A 14,493-nucleotide genomic window follows, 5' to 3' on the forward strand; every position below is an offset into this window, starting at 1 on the left:
TTCATATTTTGTAAAACCTTAACGAGTTGTTGATTAAGCGAGCAATGGCAAGAGTAAACGGGAAAAAGAAACATTTTTTTTTTAATCTCCAATGCTCGAGACTGTATATCGGAAATTCTAAAGATATGCTCTTTTAAAATTATTTTGTGATATTGCTGTTGAATTGAATTTTATAGTTTAAGTGCGAAGAACATGATATTTAATAAATAATAGTAACACACAAAACTTTAAAAAAAAAACACCTCTTTGAGTGTAATATAAAATCTGAAAGCTTTCAGATATTTTTTTCTATTTATTTATTGTTATTATTGACTGGTGGTCCGAAAATTCGATATTGTCATCTGGATTTCGGACTTTACTATAAATTAACAGTATATTAAATTAGTTATAAATAATAAGAAGAGTCAAGAGTAACATAAGTAACATATGTCAGCGTACTCCATTCATGTGTATTACTTACAAATAATGTGCAATAAATGCATAATACAATTTCAAATTAAAGCCTGATGAATGTTAGTTTGCTAGAGCACTACATCATATTTTTAGAATTCTGACTTACATAAAAATGTTTTGAGATATTCTCATCAACTTCAAACAGCATTTACAGCAAAAAAATTCAAACGCCAATAAAGAAATATACTCGTAATTAAATTATTAATTATTTAATCACTTGTTATTACTATTTTTCTAATTAAATGATTTCATTTAATTTCAGTTATATTTCTTAGGCTACGAGTTTTACCAGAGTAGCACTTTTTAATTCAGAGTGGCACATGATAGCACTATTGATTTTTACTCATTTATTTTGACGTATTTGCATTGGAATGTAATATGCTTAAAATGAAAATAAAACATTTTAAGTTAAAAATTTTACCTTTTAATGCTAAGTTTCTTCCTTTAATTAGAAATATTGAGGGGATTTAAAAATGATTATTTGGAGTTTATAATTTTTTACTGTTCATATAACTGAAGTAACTGTATCTAACTGCGAAAAGCAAATATTGATTTTTTGGGGGAGAAGGGGGTAAAACGCGTGCAACAGCTCCCATTTTTTACTGTTAACTTATTTCATATTTTGTTTACTTCCTTAGGCAGGGAAAAAACCTCAATGTGACTATTCCATGCGAGGTTGCCTTCTACTAGCTCCTTCCGATGAAAACTGCTACGGTGTCGTCGAAGCAAAAGAGATAGCAGCTACCGAGTGCATATGTCAGTTGGTCACTTTGAGTTGCTGTGAAACAGGACTTGGAACTCTCACAGGTATGTACCCAGGCGTCGTTTCAGCTTGTCTAATGTCCTACGAAAAGCTTCTAATTTCTTTCAAAATCCTGTAGCAGCTACAAGACAAAATAATTTTAAGTATGTACTTCATATTTTGCTTCCATCCTTTGAGCTCATGACCATTTGCCGAGGGAAAACATTGCTGAAAACGTGTACTTTGTGCCGACTTTCTGCATGAATACTTAACCTTTATTCAGTCATTGTCGAAGGATTGAAAATTCGTCTGAATACTTATAACACTGCATTCTTTTTGAATTTCATCGCAGTCTAGTAGGCTGAATTCATTGTATTGAAAATAGTCTCATTATCTGAATCCATAACGAAAGGTTTCCTCTTGGAGACATAAATTGTGTTAGAACTTGTATTGAGGCATTGCTGCTCACATACTGGATTAGATAAAGATAGACCGCTCTATTTATTAAACAACCAAAAGTAACTATTCAGCATTCATTTTGCAATTTATGAAAGGCGGTTCAACTACATTTTTGTACAATGGAAAGATTTTATGTTTTTATTATTCAAATACAGTTTATATTGTTTATGGTCCTTATTATAATCTTTGCAAAAATTATGAATCATGTTGTGATATTTTTGTCACTGTTAAAAAATTACGGCGTAGCGGCAATCTTGGACTAGTACACTCTTTGCAAAATTTTGTTAGCATTCTTCGGGAACAGACTTGAAGTTTGAGATACTTGATGTCGCATGCTCTGAATGAAGTTTTGTATCGATCCATCCGTTTATAAGGCATTTTCTCTCTCCTTTCTGCTTGCCATCGTGGTTTAATGGTAGCACACTCGGAGCGTATTCGAGAGGTCCAGATTCGAATCCGGAGAGGGGAATGCACATTTTTCGTGTGCTTCTGCTTCAAAATAACCTAATGACTCTATAAGTTTGTGTTTGAGTTACAAATATCCACACTAACTTTCATTTTAATTTTAGACGTACGAATCTTATTACTGTTAGTATAAGGAATAATGTTGCGGAACTCGAAAGCAATAATTTTACTTTGAATAAAAATTAAACATTAATAACATCTCATTTGATGTAAATTTGAATGAAATAGAAATGAACTATATTAAAAGTTAAAATAAATTTTAATATCTAAATAAAGGAGAATTGAGGAAAAACTTTATATTTTATTAATCGGTAAGCATACTCGCCAGCCAGAACGAATTTCGGATAAAGGGTGACCATGTTATCCAGTGCCTCGAGCTATCAGTGTACCTTTCGAGGTCATTTACCAGACGTTATAAATGAAAACAATTTCAAGGTAATTTTCTTATTTGCTTTCTAGCTGTAGTTTTTAATGCAGAACAAGTTTTAACAAAGGCTCAGTGGTTTTTCAACATAAAATATAATAAACTTAAGCTTTATATCATCTGTCAAAATAGACTGTACGACTTAAATAAGTGCTGACATTTTATTTCTGGGCAATGAATAGGTTCTGAAAGAATTTAAAAATAGAAGAAAAAAAGTAAAATGCAATAAAGATGATAAAAATGTACCAATTCTTAGAAAATTATAAATTATTTTCATTCTTAGTACTAAAATGTATTCCTCTATTGTCTGTAAAATTACTTTTTTGATTGTGATCAAATCAATGGGCAGTTAGTACGATACTTAAAGTTGGGGTAAATATTTACTCGTTCACTTGTACTAATATTTTACAAATGTAAGTATGTTTTAAAGGATTAAAACTGTTAAACAGACTTCTCGTTACAGAATTTCATACATATTAGTATTCGTGTTTAAAATATTATGAAATATAAGTTTCTCAAAATTGTTCTGTCTTCTGCATTTTCATAGGAGACGGTGTTGTAGGATTGTATAGAGCTTTCTTCACCGCAGGAGCAGCAGCAGTACTTGTCACTTTATGGAAGATAAGGGATGATATAACACCTATTTTCATGCATCATTTCTATTCTGAATTCAAAGTAAGTTAAGAAAATTTTTAAAAAAGTGTCATAAGCTAAATATCTCAGTCAATTTTATTGTACGGGAGTCAAACTTCTTATAAGTTTTTTTTAAAATAACCAGTATAAAATTTTCCAAGTACAGGTATAGGAGCTGGAAGACGACATTCAAAGTTAGATACCATTCTTATTTGTCGAAAACTTACTTTTTTAAAAATTTGACATTCCCCAAAATCATGAATATTTTCGTCATTTGAAACAATTCTGTAACTGGAAGTATATGATTACGACCAAAGTTTGCGAAAATAAAGGTCGGGTAAGGGGGTGGTACGTATATATATATATATATATATATATATACGTTTAGAACTGCCAATTACAATAAAAAGGGAAGATAATTAGATGGTATAGTAGTCCCATACGCAAAATTTCAACGTTCTACAGCTAATTGTTTTTGAGTTATGCGAGATACAAACATATGTAAGTACAAGCAACACAAAAAAAATCTCTTTTGAATCCATTTTAAATTCATTTTACAATCCGTTTTGGAAAAAAAGAGTCCTTTATTCTGTACGTACATGCAGACATCATGCAAAAAAGAAATCGTCCAGTTAGATTCGCGAGCGGTCAAAATGGATATCTCCGTTGAAATATGATACCCGAAATCTTTCGCGATTGCAATACTTCCTTTACTTCACAAAAGGAAATAAAAATAAAATCTATTCATTCCTGTGTACATGCTCGAATGTTTCTTAAAAACTCTTGAATAAAACGAAATGAAAAGATTTAGTAGGATATGTATAAAAATAGAGTTTCTCTGTCTGTGTGTAGGTGTCCAGTGCTGTGCTAAGATGGAAAGGCCCAGAGCTACGGAACGCAGAAATTCTTCAAGGGGGGGGGGAGGTTCGCTTGCATCTCCAAGCAAGATCTTTCAAAAAAGTTAAAAAGTTTAGGTTTTTTAACTTGATGTCGTAGGGATGTTTTACAGATTTTGTCTGTAACGATCGAATTAATTACCACAGAATTTCAATCTGTATACCGGCGGATATATTCGTAAAATAATATTTTGAATGAAATTTATTTCAGATCTGAATTTCTAACATAATTAACCAGTTTTAGTGTATTTTTCAAATTTGATTGTTTTCTTTCGCTCATTATATTCACTCTTTCAGATTACAGCATCGAAAATAATAACTTCATAATGTTTATAACGTTTTCAAAATTCACAGGTTACAAAACCGACTTTCCTTTGTCTTTCAAATGAAGAATGAATCGAAAAATATCAATTAGGCGAATTTATAAGCTTTATTTAAACGTATCATTTTAACCTCTTCGGTCTCAGCGAAAGATATTTCTCCTTCGAGAATTGAACCTAAATGACCTTGAAGAGTTGAACCTAAACGTGTTTTGCAGTTAAGCTTAACATCGAAAAATAGCTTCTATAAAATCTACTGTTTATCAAAATATCTGGATTTTTACATGTATTATTTAGATAGTATTTTATTTGTAATATAAAGAGAAAATCTTCATATTTACAATCGAAATAAAAATTAGAAATAAGGTAAAAAATAGCATTAATATTAATGAACATATTTATACATTTAAATTATTTTCATAACTTGAAAGCTCTAACATTAATGCTTATTGTAGTTTATTACTACTCTTAAGCACAAAAATTTAAAGCGTAAATAGCGAGTGTTCCATTTTGGTAGAATAAAAGATAAATAATACTCATAATTACAAGGCTAGCATTCAAGTCATTCGACTAAATTAGGCTTCAAGGTATTTTACAACTATTTATTTGCTTTTAAATTTTCGAATAAACGTTCCGTTTCAGCATTACCAAATATGATTCAATGGGTTGCCAATGGCATTTTACTTTTATTTGATGCTGTGGTCTACTTGCGTATCGTATATGATATGCTAGAAGCGAAGAAGTTACGATGCAAGCGTTACATAAGCTTATTTAGTTTGTTTATAGATCATACGGTAAGATTGTTTCGTTTATAGATATGCATACCTTGGAAAATGAGGCGTCTTGTACTCCATTAATATTTAATGCAGACTACACCGAATTCCCCTTCTTTTGGAAGAGTGCAAATTTTACATAGTTTTGGGAAAATTACATTACGCTACCATGGATATAACATTTAGTCGCCTTGGCAAGTATTGCCATTTCGCGAAACGTGAAATATTCAATTTAACTTTCACGCGCCTCGCAGTTACACCTTTCTCGGCATATTGCTCTTCGGTAAAACATAAGGTTTTTATATTTATTTCTTGAATCTATAGTTAACAGCTGAGAGATTTAAAAACAATAAGCGCATTTATTAAAAGTCGAAATCTTTATTTTTGTAACATATCTGACTAATATAATTTTAATACCTTATTGCAATAAATGAAAGATATTGAAGTTATGCAAGAGACAGCCTTAGTTTGGCTCAGATTTTGAATAAAACTCTGTTCATTCCGAAGGCGGTCAACCACAAGTTCTTCTTTGAGAAGAGAAGAAAAACACTTTATAAAAAGAAGCTTTGTTTTTCCATTTCCCTAGATCTTCTGAACCCGCTTTTTAAACATAGCGTTCGTTTTTCTCATGCGAAGAACATGCATTCTAAGTGTAATGTATAAATTTAATTTAAAAATGACAGTAGGGCACGAAACTATATTATGAAATAAATAAAATATGTTGTAAAAATAACAAAAGTTTTGAAAACGTTAATACATTAGAAAAGACTCAAAATTTTGATAATAATAAGGAATATTATCTCCGCTAACTTATAGATACACACCAAAACATGATTCCATACTGTGGTCAAATAGAAGTCGGAAATTAATTTAGATTCCTTCATCGATATAATCTTAAAGGCATGAGGATTTTATCATGCATTAGGTTTTAGCGAGAGGTTGTCCGGTAAATTTTGTAAGGAATACAAATTAAAATATTGTTCTGGCCCGTTAATTCGCTCAAATGTCTTCCATTTCAAGAAAGCTTGCTCTAGCTTGTTACTTTAAAATAAGCACTTTAAGGTCTGTCGTAGCGGTTGTCTACTTATTTACAAGCGTCACGTGTATGGATGTCACTGTACCGAAAGATTTAGGGGATTTTTTAGCAAATTAGAAGAATCTACCATTGTTCCGCTGCAATCGTTACCATGGTTACGAGGCATAGTTTAGGAAGGCCTGGAAATACCTATTCTAAAGTTAACAGACGCAGACTCCAAATTTATCCATAAAAAAAAAAAAAAAAGAATGTGAAACCTACAAGTACCTTTAAAGAGAGTCTTAGCTGTAAGACTTATCTTGATATGCCTCAGTAGCTTCTTAGCAATAGTCTCAGGATATTTAAAATTTGTTTCGAAGGAGCAGAAATTGTCTGTCTTGAAAAAATTCTCTTTCTCTTATAAGTTCCAAAATAATCTTTCTGCGTTCTAAACGGCCAACAGCTCTCAACCTCAAATATTCTTCCTAATTACATTTGGGTGCTACGAAGACAGTGTTCTGATTCCGTCAATATTGTGTAGGGATTTATATTTATTTTTAATTAACAAGTTAAGTTTCAATTTTAAGTATCCCTTTAAGCCTTTATTCTCCTAATTGTCAATGCTATAATATTTGGTAGCGCGCGTGAAGGAAGGCAAATTCTACCTTGTGAAGAAAAAGTTTAAAAACCGAGGTTCAGTAGGAAAGTGAGGGAGAGTTAGGCTATTGCCGTCACCTTCGTTTCGTGATCTTGTACTCCCGGAGTTATTACTGGTTTACGTGGCATAACTGCATTTACTTGCTGCCCCTAGTTTCGACGCGGGTTTAAGAAACAGGAATTATATGAGCTCTGTAGCTTAGTTCTACTACTTGTCCATCTTCGAATTTTGAGTTTAGTTCTGTGATTTCAGTTACTGCCCAAGGGAGGCGGAGTGTATTAGCGTCGAAATGACGCATTGTGAACTTTAAAGAGTAAATAAAGATTACTTTTAACCCTTCTCCTGCGCAGTTACTACTCTTACAGTTCTCACTTAGAAGTTAGACATACAACTGAAATTAAGACTGATCCTACAACTGAAATTAAGACATGATTTACAGAAGTTTGAGAGAAAATGGAAAATGGGTTTGTGCATAGCATCTGTTATGTTTTAGGCATTGCAAAATTAACGAGAAATTGCGACAAAGAACACTCTTTTGAACATTTCACTGAAAAATAAATCATTCATTAGTTACTTATATTAATTACATAGTAGCATAATTTTTTTATCTAATATATTACTGGGCACCAGAATGCAAAAATAATATTATTAGTTTAGTCTTACCACGCTGCAACACATACATTTGCAGTTTAATTAGACTGAAATTTAATTACCTAGTTTTGCAATATGCAGACTCGTAGATGATCAATGATTTGGGCATTCATGAACTTATCCAGTAGTGTAACAGTTTCCAAACGTATTTCTGTTACATCGAGAATTTTTTAATTATTGAAATTATTTAAAAATCTAACAACTACACATATATATACTATTAACAAATAAAAAATAATGTAACTAGGACTTGTGACTCTTGAACAGTATTACTACGCGGTTTCTGCCAAGACTGATATCAAATAATTATTTAAATTACGTAAATATAAGTGAAATCTATTAGATTAATCTGCACTGAGTTGGAAAAACAAGATGTAAAGGAAATTAAATACAACTAACTCCAGAAAATTAGTTATATGACGCACTCAGATGAAGTTCCTGATAAATTTTAAGCTTATCCTAGCAATATGGAAGGTAAAAGAAACCTTCTTTTGCCATCACAATCATAACAAACGCATTAGTAATTCGTAATAAAAGTGATGTAACTATATCAAAAAGAAAAACATCGTAAAGCTTTCAGATTTTATATTAAGCCTAAAGGGGCATTTATTTCCCATTTACTCCACATACACGTTTCGAGATCATGTGAGTTAGCGCCCCTTTGGAATTAAAAATATTTAAAAGCAGCATATCTTCAGAATTTCCAATAGGAAATCTCACGAGCTGGAGTTAAAAATGTTTCATTCCGTATAATGTTGCCAGTGCTAACTTTGAAATCCGTAAGTTTTTTTAACTAAAAATGTGTTAAAGTTTTACAAAATATGTAATTAGAAAAAAAATTTCAAAATTCGGACTTCAGGGTGCTCATATTCGGGTGGAGGACTAAAGTTGTCCAAAATTTGATGGCTCTAGGTACTGTTGTTTTTTCACAATACGAGAAACATATATACATTCGTGGAGATTCTTCATTATTTAATGTCGTTAAATATAATACAGGGTGATATTATTTGGTGGCAACAATCTAAAAAGTGATTTCGATGCAAAATGTCGTTTCGAGGCGTTAGTCCATCTGGGCTAACGCCTCTTTGGGATACTAAGGAAAAAACTGTATTATCTATGATTCAAATATTTTCAAGCACTGGAAGAATCTAACAGCGATCATTACCCCCCTTTTCTGGCATAATCAGTTGGCTTTTAATAAGCTGAGCTACAGAAATTATTTTAAATTATTTGTACCTCTGAGAATTAAAAACGCCACTTCGACATAACCAATTTGCCAAATCAAAAATAAATCAATATTAATAGTCACCTAGAGTTTTGCTATAATTAATATTTGTAAAAAATGCAAAAAAATGGCTTAACTACCAAAAAGAAAACTTATACTTGGAAATCTGCAGACAATTGCTAAAAAATGGGAATTTATACAGTCTGAAATTAATTAAATTAAATTTTCACTCAGTTTAATAAAATTCACTTCAAAATACTAAAACAATACAATGAAATAAGACAGTAGGAAATTTACTTACAGTTAGTCACAAAAGTCTGAGTACAGACTAAATTTTGAATTAAAAAAACACTTAAAGCATATAAAAATGTATTTTAATCATTGCATTTGTTTTCTTCTATTAGCTAAAATTGTAAGCTTAAATAAAAAGTAAATAATATCAGTGCAATACTTTTTACATTTTTTCAAAAATATATTTTGTCAAAAAAACTCAGAAATTACCTCCAATAAGTCTGCGTACACTTTCAAAAAAAAAAAAAAAAAGCAAAATATAAGTTTTTTACATTACTTCAATACTTTGTAGGATTTCATTTTATTCTTCAAAACAGCTTGCAGACGTCTGGGCATTGACTGAACTAGTTTTTCAGTGTCATCCGACATAAATTTCGCCCATTCTTCCTGCAATTTACTAATTAGCTTATTTCGCGACGTAATATTGTGTTTTCGAATTCGTTTCTTCAATTTTGCCCACAAATGTTCGATTGGATTGAGGTCTGGTGACTGTGGAGGAGTACGCAACTGTCTTGGAGTGTGATAGAGGAGATATTCCTTCACAATTTTAGCTGTATGTTTCGGGTCGTTGTCTTGTTGGGAAATAAAGGTATTAGAAAGGTTTAAATTTCGGGCACTGTCTCGTAGATTTTTCTTCAGAATATCCAGATAAACATACTTATCCATGAATTTATCAATAATGTGAAAATTTCCAACTCCTTTCGACGACATACACCCCCATACCATCACACCGCCAACTCCATGTTTGACAGTTGGATTTAAATTTCCCAGATTCAGTTCTGTTCCTGGTTTTCTCCATACAATAGGGTGGCCATTAACTTTAAATATTGTAAACTTACTTTCATATGACCAACTTACATTGTTCCAGAAGTCCTGCGAAGAGTTAAATTTGTTTTGGCAAAAGCAATTCTTTTCTTTCCATTTGTCTCAGAAATGTATGGCTTAGACCTAGGTTTGCGTCCATGATAATCGGACTTTCGCAGCACTTTTCGTACAGTTTCAGGAGAAATTTCCTTGTTGCTAGTTATGTCTTTTGCAATGCTTGCAGCAGAAAGTTTAGGATTTTGTTTAATTCGTAAAAGAATTTTTCTTTCTTCTCTCTGCGTCAGCTTCTTCGGTCTCCCACATCTTGGTTTTACAGCAAGACTACCAGTGTCAAAATAGTTTTGAATAACTCTTTGCACACTAGAAAATGGTTTTCCAATAGTTTTACCAATATAACGAAGAGTTTTACCTTCATCTCTCAATTTGATAATTAGTTGTCTCGTAACTAAAAGAATTTCTTTATTGGTTGTCATTTTCGTCAAAGAAAATAGAAATAGCAACTTCTAATCAACGTGAAAGTTGCTTCGGAAGTCAATGACCTTGAAAGTGTAGCCTTCTTTGCATTTTCAAGTTTGAAGTTTAAAAGTTAGATAAGAAATCCCCTGCCTCCTTCGCGTCGTACGCAAACTTTATTGGCTTTGATATCTGGCCACTTATCTTTTAAAAATTAGTGGGCATAAATTATTAGATATGAAAATATTACAGTTAAATAATTTCAAAGTCCCTTATTGAAACTAAATATTAAAAAAATAAAACTTTAAGAAACTACCCTTTTCGCACCTTAAAATTTGGATTTGATATTACTTTTCTTGATGTACGCAGACTTTATTGACTAACTGTACTTTCACAATGAAATCTTTGTGGGTGGAAAAGGAGTCTTAGGTAGAGTTAAGTTACTACTGGCCATTTTTTTAAATCTCGCCAAGAAATACCCCCGAAAGTAGTTTCATACATTTTAAAAGAAGGAAAAACTGTCATTATCAAATGGATAAATTAAAAAATAAAGGAATTAAAGCTAAAAAGCTAGTTAAAGCTAGGAAAATGAGATAAAGCTTGTTACTACAGAGTAAAAGTCTCCACGCTTTTGTTATTTTGCATAGTTCATTCAGTTTCTTAATCAAACACTCATAAATACTTCATAAATACAAACATAATAAATAGATAATAAAACAAATTCCAAATTCTAAATTTGGGCTTCCAAATGCCGATATTAGGGTGAAGACGTACGTCATTCAAAATTTAATGGCTCTAGGTTTCCGTTGATTTATCATAATGCGAGAAGCATACATACATTTAGGCAGATTCTCCATTATTTAATCTTTTTTAAATATAATACAAGGCTCTAATGATTGGTTACAACAATTTAAAAGGTGATTCACCGTTTTTAGTGAATCAACGCAAAATAGCAAAATGAAATTAATAGCCCTTCTGGGCAAACTGTCCCTTTGGGATAATGATAATAATAATAAAGTAAATCTGAAAGCTTTCCGATTTTATATTAAAGGCGTTTTTGTTTAACGTTTTATGTGTTATCTTTCTTTGTTTTAAACAGCATGTTCTTCGCACATAAACCACATAAAATTCAATTCAACAGTAATATCACAAAATATTTAAAAACAACAAAACAGCATATCTTTAGAATTTTCGATACACAGTGTCGCGCGTTGGAGATAAAAATATTATTTTGTGTTTGTATTTTGTGTGGGTTTTACAATGTTGCCACTGCTCGCTTTGAAATAGTTGAGTTTGTTGATCAAAAATTCTTTAAAGTTTTAGAAAATTTGAAATAGATAATAGAACAGATTCGAAGTTAAAACTTCGGACTCCCAGGTGCCCATGTTCGGTTAGAAGTCAAAATTTAATGGCTCTATGTACCGTTGTTTTTTCAGAATCCCAAAAGCATTCGTGCATTCATGCAAATTCTTCATTATTTAGTTTCTTTAAATATAATCCATGGCGATAATATTTTGAGGAGACAATTTGAAAAGTGAACCAACGCAGAATGTGAAACGACGCAAAACACCGTTTTGAGACTAATAGCCCTTTGAGTCTAACGCCCCTTTGGGCTTAAAAAAAATGTAAACAATTATGTATTTTTCTTTCTACTGTACCGATTGATCAAATTAACATGCGTTTTTCATGTCGCTAAACCGAGACTTAGGATATATATATTAGATTGGTATATATTACTGTTCCAACATAGGTATTCTGACATAAAATCGGACGTTTTCTGAAATTACATACCGATTGTTTTTCATATTTCGATTCTATGACTTAAATTATGCCTAAATATTAAATTTTATAAAATCTGGTGAGAAAATTGTAGAGAAATTTTAAATTTATCTTGGCACGCGTTTCTCAGTTTAGCGAAGAATAAGTCCCTTGGCGAACATTTTAAATTTATGGTAGCATATTCTCCCTTCACTTTCACTGTGCGGGAACTGGGAAAAAAGATGAATCGTTCATTCTTTCAAATAATTTTAACAATGTGCGTAAGCCACATTTATCATTATTATCGTTTACAATAAGTATGCACATTTCAAAATTCGGTCATATACGAAGGTTGGAACTTTAATAGTGGCAACTATTTATTTACGAGGAATACAAAAGTGATTCATGTCACCATGTTTTACAGTCCTTCAATATAGTCGCCAGCATTGTGTACAACCCGTTTCCAACGATGTGGAAGTTGCAGAATACCTGTAGCAGCGCCTGTTTTGTTGAGAGTTTCAATGGACCGGTCTACTGCCGCAAGAATCTCAGGAACAGTTTGGAAGCGAGTGCCACGAAGTGATTCCTTCATCTTAGGAATTAAGTCATAGTCACAAGGGCTTAGATCTGGGGAGTATGGTGGATGGTAAAGCACTTCCCAACCCCATCGCTTGAACAAATCAGTCACAGCTTGCGCTGCATGCGGCCGAGCATTGTCATGCAAAATGAGAGGAGCGTTCTGCAGAAAGTGTCGCCGTTTTTTTTTTCTCAAAGCTGGTCGGATATTGTGTTCCAAAAATGAGCAGCAATACTGCGCAGTGACGGTCTGCTGTGGGGGAACGGTATGCGTTAGGATGACACCATCGCAGTCGTACACGAGAATCACCATAACTTTCACATTGCTGAGGTTCTGACGAAATTTCGAACGTCGTGGTGACCCGCGATGACGCCATTCGTTTGATTGGCGTTTCAGTTCTGGCTGGTACGATCGGGGCCAAGTCTCATCCAGCGTAATGATACGGCATAAAAAACATTTCCTTCACGCTCATAACGCTCCAAGTGGGTTCGGGCAGCATCGTATCGTAGCCATTTCTGCATTTCCGTCAATTGATGTGGAACCCATCGTGAAGCAATTTTTCTCATGGACAGGCGTTTCTTTAGAATGTGCAGCACAGTCGTATGCGCTAATCCTGTTTGTCTGACCAGCTGACGAATTGTTTGGCGGCGATCACTGTCCATTAGTGCGGCAACAGCTTGCACGTCTGCATTGCTGACACTCGGACGACCTGGCCGCAGCATGTCTGCCACGTTTTGGCGTCATTCATTGATGCTTTCATCCATCTTGCTATGGTTCTGTAAGGCAATGCAGATTCCCCGCAAGCCTCTTAAAGCCCTTGATTACACTGTCGTGCTGTACGACCTCTGGCACATTCAATATTTATCCAACATCGTTGTTCTTGTTTTGAAAACATCCTGACAACACTTACTTTAGACCGCGAGCTAATAGAAGGATTCGTTCTTCGCGTCACTCCGCATGCGCGTGACGTTGGTAGGACGAGTCTTTTTGCTGAGTGGTAAGGTAGGTATGTAGTTCACGTGTGGTATACGCGATATTCTTTGGTTTTGTTGCAATATTGGACCCATTCTTGATGATAATAATACCAAAATTTACGATCATAAGAAAATTGTCAACCTCTTCGCTGATAACTATGAACAACAGTTTAATATAAATAATTTCCCACACCCGAATGATATCAATATTATCAATCACGTGACCGATTTCCTCTGCAAAGATCCTGAAAATCAAAACAACCCGACTTCTCTCAAAGAAATACAGAAAATTATAAAGAAACTTAATCCAAAGAAAGCATCTGGATATGACAATATCACTAATAAGGCCCTGCAATACCTCCCAAGGAAAGGCATCGTTCTTATTACAAATATTTTTAACGCATGTTTAAGACTTAATACATTCCCAAAAATTGGAAACACGCCATTCTAACTGTCATTAAAAAGCCTGGGAAAGCTGGAAATCTCACAAGTAACTTTAGACCGATCAGTCTTCTGCCTGCGATTGCCAAACTTTTCGAAAGGCTTATCGAGTCTCGACTCACCACTTTTATTAATGAAAATAACATCATCAAAGACCATCAATTTGGATTTCGCCAGGGATTCTCAACGACTCAGCAGATCGCCCGAATCGTAGAATTCATAGGTGAAAATTTTAATAAAAAGGAAGTAGTTGCTGCTATTTTTATGGATGTAGAGAAAGCCTTCGATAAAGTTTGGCATCACGGTCTTATTATCAAGCTGATGAACTATAATTTCCCACCTGCCATCATCCATCTAATCGCTGATTTTTTAAAGAACAGAACTTTTCAAGTTAAGATTCAAGATAATTATTCTACCACAAGAAAAATTCACGCGGGTTTACCACAGGGGTCGGTAATTC

The 14,493-nt window shown here is 33.1% G+C and overlaps 1 protein-coding gene across 3 annotated transcripts in view; it reads left to right on the forward strand.

Moving 5' to 3' along the window:
• LOC118191352 (tetratricopeptide repeat protein 28-like) overlaps window positions 1-14,493 on the forward strand; it is a 91,293-nt gene that overhangs the window by 74,130 nt on the left and 2,670 nt on the right. For all 3 annotated transcript variants that reach the window (XM_085815593.1, XM_085815595.1, XM_085815594.1), the window contains 2 exons: window positions 1,092-1,260; window positions 3,091-3,218. In XM_085815593.1, the coding sequence (XP_085671719.1) occupies window positions 1,092-1,260; window positions 3,091-3,218 (297 nt within the window). The remainder of the gene's footprint in view (window positions 1-1,091; window positions 1,261-3,090; window positions 3,219-14,493) is intronic.

This window comes from Stegodyphus dumicola, chromosome 4 (genome assembly GCF_044657685.1).
Source record: "Stegodyphus dumicola isolate Sdum_Otavi_A_Nest chromosome 4, ASM4465768v1".
NCBI classification, from domain to species: Eukaryota; Metazoa; Arthropoda; class Arachnida; order Araneae; family Eresidae; genus Stegodyphus; species Stegodyphus dumicola.